Consider the following 5,629-nt stretch of genomic DNA (forward strand, 5'->3'; position numbering starts at 1 on the left):
TCTCTCTCTCACTCACACACACACACACACACACACTCTCTCTCTCTCACTCACTCACACACACACACACACACACACACTCAATTAAAATATTAATTATACATTGATCATTAATGTTAGTTCATAGTTCATTAACTAATGATAACAGATGCAACTTTAAAATTTAAAAATGTATTATTATTATTTTTTTAATCAATACACTCTAACAATGAACATTACTGGAATCTTATTGTAAATACCATTTCATAAAAGTCCAAACAGTCATGCTTAAAGATATTTAAGCAAATTACATACAATATGTATATTGTATGTATACTCTCACACTATATGTGACCCTGCAGCACAAAAGCAGTGTTAAGTCGCTGGGGTATATTTGTAGCAATAGCCAACAATACATTGTATGGGTCAAAATTATTGATTTTTCTTTTATGACAAAAATCATTAGGATATTAAGTAAAGATCATGTTCCATGAAGATATTTTGTAAATGTCCTACTGTAAATATATCAAAACTTAATTTTTGATTAGTAATATGCATTCATTTTAGAATAATTTTCAAAATAATAAAATATGTTTGTTTGAAAAAACAGATCAAAACAGAAAGAGAAACGATGTCTATATTACATCTCTTTATATGAAGCACACAGACTATTAGAGCATCAGAAAGATACACAATCATCCAGCCGATAGTTCCGGCAATCAACTATCGGTGCCGATTAATCGGCAAAACTGATCAATCGGTCGACCTCTAATAAAAACATCTTTATACCAGATGGAAACCCATTTCAGAGGCTCCCATGCAGAGATGATCTCCAGTCATATCCACTGTGTTAGGATTTTTTTTTCTTTCTGGTGCTTTTGGCTTTTTATGTCAAGCATTCAATAACAACATTTGCCACTCAAGCAAATGCGTGTTAGAATCACCTTTGGCAGGAGTTACTGCTATCAGTGTCTTTTGATGACTCACAAAGAGATCTTGCTTCTCCAATTTTTGGCAAAAATTCTCAAGCTTTATCAAGTTGCATGGGGATTGTTTTGTGAACAGCAGTTTTATTATACAGATGTTCAGTTGGATTGAGATCTGTATAGGGCCACTTGGACATATTTAACCTTTCATGTTTTAAGCCAGATTTGTTTTGTTCTGCCTTTGCTGTGTATTCTGGGTTATCAAAAGTATAAAGTATCTTCCAAGTTACACTGCCCTTCCTCAATTGTTGGCACCCATCATGAATTTCAAAGAAATTATGCACATAATAATTCCAGTATGTTCCTGCATGAAAGAGAACCTCACTGAGCACTGACCGCAGTGCTGCTTTACCAAGTGCATGTTTTAATAAGTGTTTTCCTTGTCAAGTGAGACAGAGAAAGGCATCCGAGTCCCACAGTAAAATGCGGTTTTGAAAGCTACAGTGATGATACTGTGCTTGGAGCATTCCATTACGTTGTCTGCTTTCTGTGTGCAGTATATATATATAAAAAGCTTGTAATCATCCATTGCATTATTGGCAGGACATAATCGTCTCTGATTATCAGGACTTGAATTTTTAGATGTACTGTTGTGGTGTGCTGCCCTAACTTTGTAAAGGTTTGAAAAATTGAGTTTGGGCTTCAGGGAGTGTTTTAGGGCTCATGATGTGGTGCTGATGTCACATGCTTTCTTTCTGCTCAGTCTGTTACACAAATGAGGCGCTCCACACTCTTTCTTCATGTCTGCTCTTTCCTTTTCTTCTGCTTCCTCCCTTTCTAGAGTTGCAGGAGCTTGAGGTATAAGAAAACGTGCAATAGCTTGGGTTATATTGGTTTGTTCAGCATAAAGCATGTCATAAGTTTAGCAACAACTTGTCAGTGGAAGACTGTTTTAATACAGTGATATTATACACTTTCAAAAAAGGTATTAACATGAAAGTCTACACATGGATGTGCAAAGCTGTGTATTTTGATAATGGATTAGTTAGTGGACTGTCTGAAGCTCAGACACATTCTTAGGGGGAATGTGTATCATTTCACATAGGACACATTCTTCAATGCAAAAACACAGGGTGTTCGTGCAACAGTCTTGATTTGGTTTTTGGGGTGTACTACAATAGGTTTTCATGCTTGATTGTTGTTATTTTTGTAGCAGCTGTCTCGAACGCTCTGTTTAGTTCCTGTTTCGATGAAGCCCCTCCTCCTGAAACACAAACTGTGCTCTGATTGGTTAGCTGGCCCAGTGCGCTGTGATTGTTGTGTTCCGGAAAGGACACGCCCCTTGCCATAAACGTGTGTTTCATCTGTGAATATTAACGATGGCGTCAGTTTTGCCCGATTCATTCGTTTTGTGCAGAACGTCTGCAAACACAAATAAAGGGCTTTTGGAACCGGGGGGTGGAAGAAACCGCATCTTATCGAAACGAGGACAACACGCTCTTCTTCTTCTCAGTCTTCTGTAGCGCAGCTCAACCAGACCACACCCGTGGGCGGAGATTATTTAAATTAGTGACGTTGTGACTTCACAACATGCAGAAGAAGCGTGCTGTAGTCCGAACGAGCCGTTTGCTGTCGTTCTTGAAAAAAAGTGTAGTTTTTGTGCTCAAATAGCAACATTACACACTAACTAAAGCTGAAATAGTGAAAAAAGGCATAAACATTTTTTATAATCACAGGAACAGTCCTCTTACATGCACAGTCTCATTAATCTAGTTTCTTAGTCACGACTGCACCGCATCAAACCTGCAAGCTTTGTGTTGGCAGCCCACATCAGTCTCTAAGATCTAAATTTATCCCAGGCTAATACTTCACTCCAACCTGTTCTTTATTTGCAGACGTGCCAAACTGCGATTGTACCTGGAGCAGTTGAAACAGCTTGTGCCTTTGGGTCCTGATAGCACCCGTCACACCACACTGAGCCTGCTCAAACGAGCCAAAATGCACATCAAGGTACGAACAAATCAGCATCTTTCTGACAGTATCTCTGTTTGCACAGCAGTAAAGTGGTTAGAGCAGCTCAAAGCAGTGACAGTCGGAGGGGAAGTTCATCAGGGACTTTATGTCACTCTCAGATGACCCACAGTTCAGATGCTGATTTACTCCAGCTTAAAATTATAGTCTTTCTGTCATCGAAATGTGTGTTTATGTTACGTATGTGAGTCATTGCAGCATTTTCTGAATTAGGATTCATATTAATATTTTTGGGTGGTATGAAGAAAAATGAAATTCTGGAAAAGAAGCTTACTAGTATTTAAAAACAACTCATCTGCCAAATTATGTAGTGCGACCAAAAAAAAAAAAAAAAGTCATGTGGTTCAACCAACATGCATTAACAAGAAGGGATAAAAGCTAAACAGAAAATTATGTCATAGAGATGTCTCTTAAAATATAAGATAATTTGAGCTTTTTATGATAAGGCGAGCTGAGTTTAGGTGGTAATATGTAGTGCTTCTCCCTAAAAACAACTGTAGAAGTAAATAAAAACAACTTCAAAAAATCGTTCAAAAGTTTGGGATCAGTAAGATTTGTAATGTTAATGTTGAAGTCTCTTCTGCTCATCAAGGCTGCCTTTATTGGATCAAAAATACAGAAAAAACAGTGATATTGTGAAATATGATTATTTTTCTGTTTTAGGCTTAACTTTAATTTAATTAGCATTTACTTAAAATAGAAATATTTTGTAACAACATGCACTACCGCTCAAAAGTTTGGGTTCAGTAAATTTAGTTTTCTTTCTTTTTTGAAATAAATTAATGCTTTTATTCAGCAAGGATGTGTTAAATTCATAAAAAGTGATAGTAAAGACTTATATTGTTAGAAAGGATTTCTATTTTGAATAAATGCTGTTCTTTTGAACTTTTTATTCATCAAAGAATCCTGAAAAAAGTATCTCAGTTTCCAAAATTCTTTTTTAAGAAGCACATCTGTTTCCAACACTGATAATAAATCAGCATTTAAGAATGATTTCTGAAGGATCATGTGACACTGACGACTGATGCTGAAAATTCAGCTTTGCATCACAGGAATAAATTATATTTTAAAGTATATTAAAATAGAAAAACGTTATAATAATATTGCAATAATATTTTTTTCTGTATTTTTGATCAAATAAATGCAGCCTTAATGAGCAGAAGACACATTAAAAATCTTACTGATCCCAAACTTTTGAACAGCAGTGTATATTAAAGGGATAGCTCACCAAAAAAAAACAACAACAGAGAACGTTCTGTCATCATTTACTCGCCCTCAAGTTGTTCCAAACTCTACAAAGTAACATACACCTTTGTTTACGTTTGTCTGTTGCTCGGCAACCACTTTGTTGCAACCACAACTGAGTTAAAATATCTTCTCTTGTGTTCAGCAGAAGAAAGAAACTCATTCAGGTTTGGAATAATTGGAGGGTGAGCAAATGATGACAGAACTTTCATATTTATGGTGAACTATCCCAAGATCTTTTTAAAAATACTGAGTAAGTTATGTACAGTAACATGTTTTCATGACATCTTGAGACATCTTTCTTTAAATAGTACTTTTCTAAGAACTAGAGTACTTTTCCTTTTCTTTATCACGGACACTTTTATAAGACACTGATTCATTTATCTCTGCCTAATGAAGAAGAGCGTACGCCTCAGCGGAACTGAAAGTGTTCAACAAACAGTCAGTGCGAGTGTGACACAGAGACAAGACAAGTCTGCTGACCCTTTTGATTCTTTCCTGTTTGTTACAATGTTTCAGCTCGACCTGCCGGGTTTCCTGTCATGCAGCATAGATCTGTCTTTCTGTTAATGTGATTGTTTCGCTTTTTCAGCTCACAAAATTGTGCATGCTCACACCGACTGGTAGATGATGCATGTCATGCGGTGTGGCGTCTCTGTGGTTTGATCTGTGGAAACATGTGCTCTGCAGAAGCTGGAGGAACAGGACAAGAAGGCTCTAAACATGAAGGAGCAACTGCAGAGAGAACATCGCTACCTCAAACGACGCCTGGAGCAGCTCTCTGTACAGGGCTTAGAGCGCATTCGCACTGACAGCATGGGCTCCACCATCTACACTGACTCTGAGCAAGGTACAGCACAGCTGAAATATTCTGATAAAACCTTTAAGAACAAAGTTAAGCACTGCCATTTCAGCAGTTACACATGCTACACACTAGCGCTGGGTTTTGACACACGTTTCACAATTCGATTCGATTATCCTTCACAAGCTTGCGATTCGATTTCGATTCAATATAGATTATTTTGGATATATATCAGGTAATGAAAAAAAAAATCTCTCAATGCTGTAAAATATACCTGAGAGTCAATAATATGGAAGGTTGAAATTTGCTGAGTTGTATACAAACACTTAAAATATATTCAATAAAGATGTTGTAACATTAAAGTTATAATACTAACTTAACTTAAAGGCAGAGTAAGTGATTTTTCAAAAACGCTTTAAAAACTGATTCGGGCCGAATCGCAAAACAAACTTGTAGCCAATCAGCAATAAGGGGCGTGTCTACTCATGATGTGGAGGAGAGCGCGTTCAGTGCATGGGACGGACATTAGCCGAGCCGAGCGACAGAAAGATAGAGATGGCGGATAAAAAACAAAAGAGGAAAACGTCTGCGGAACGATAAGGCAAGAAGTAGGACACGTGTAAATATCGTATCAGCTTTCCAGCGC

General features: G+C 37.1%; 1 protein-coding gene across 2 annotated transcripts in view; it reads left to right on the forward strand.

Annotated features, from left to right (window-relative positions):
- LOC107757594 (max dimerization protein 4-like) overlaps positions 1-5,629 on the forward strand; it is a 12,929-nt gene that overhangs the window by 3,777 nt on the left and 3,523 nt on the right. For both annotated transcript variants that reach the window (XM_016575112.1, XM_016575113.1), the window contains 2 exons: positions 2,801-2,915; positions 4,872-5,031. In XM_016575112.1, coding sequence (XP_016430598.1) covers positions 2,801-2,915; positions 4,872-5,031 — 275 coding nt within the window. The remainder of the gene's footprint in view (positions 1-2,800; positions 2,916-4,871; positions 5,032-5,629) is intronic.

Source organism: Sinocyclocheilus rhinocerous, unplaced genomic scaffold (genome assembly GCF_001515625.1).
Source record: "Sinocyclocheilus rhinocerous isolate Xijiao unplaced genomic scaffold, SAMN03320098_v1.1 scaffold323, whole genome shotgun sequence".
Classification (NCBI taxonomy): domain Eukaryota; kingdom Metazoa; phylum Chordata; class Actinopteri; order Cypriniformes; family Cyprinidae; genus Sinocyclocheilus; species Sinocyclocheilus rhinocerous.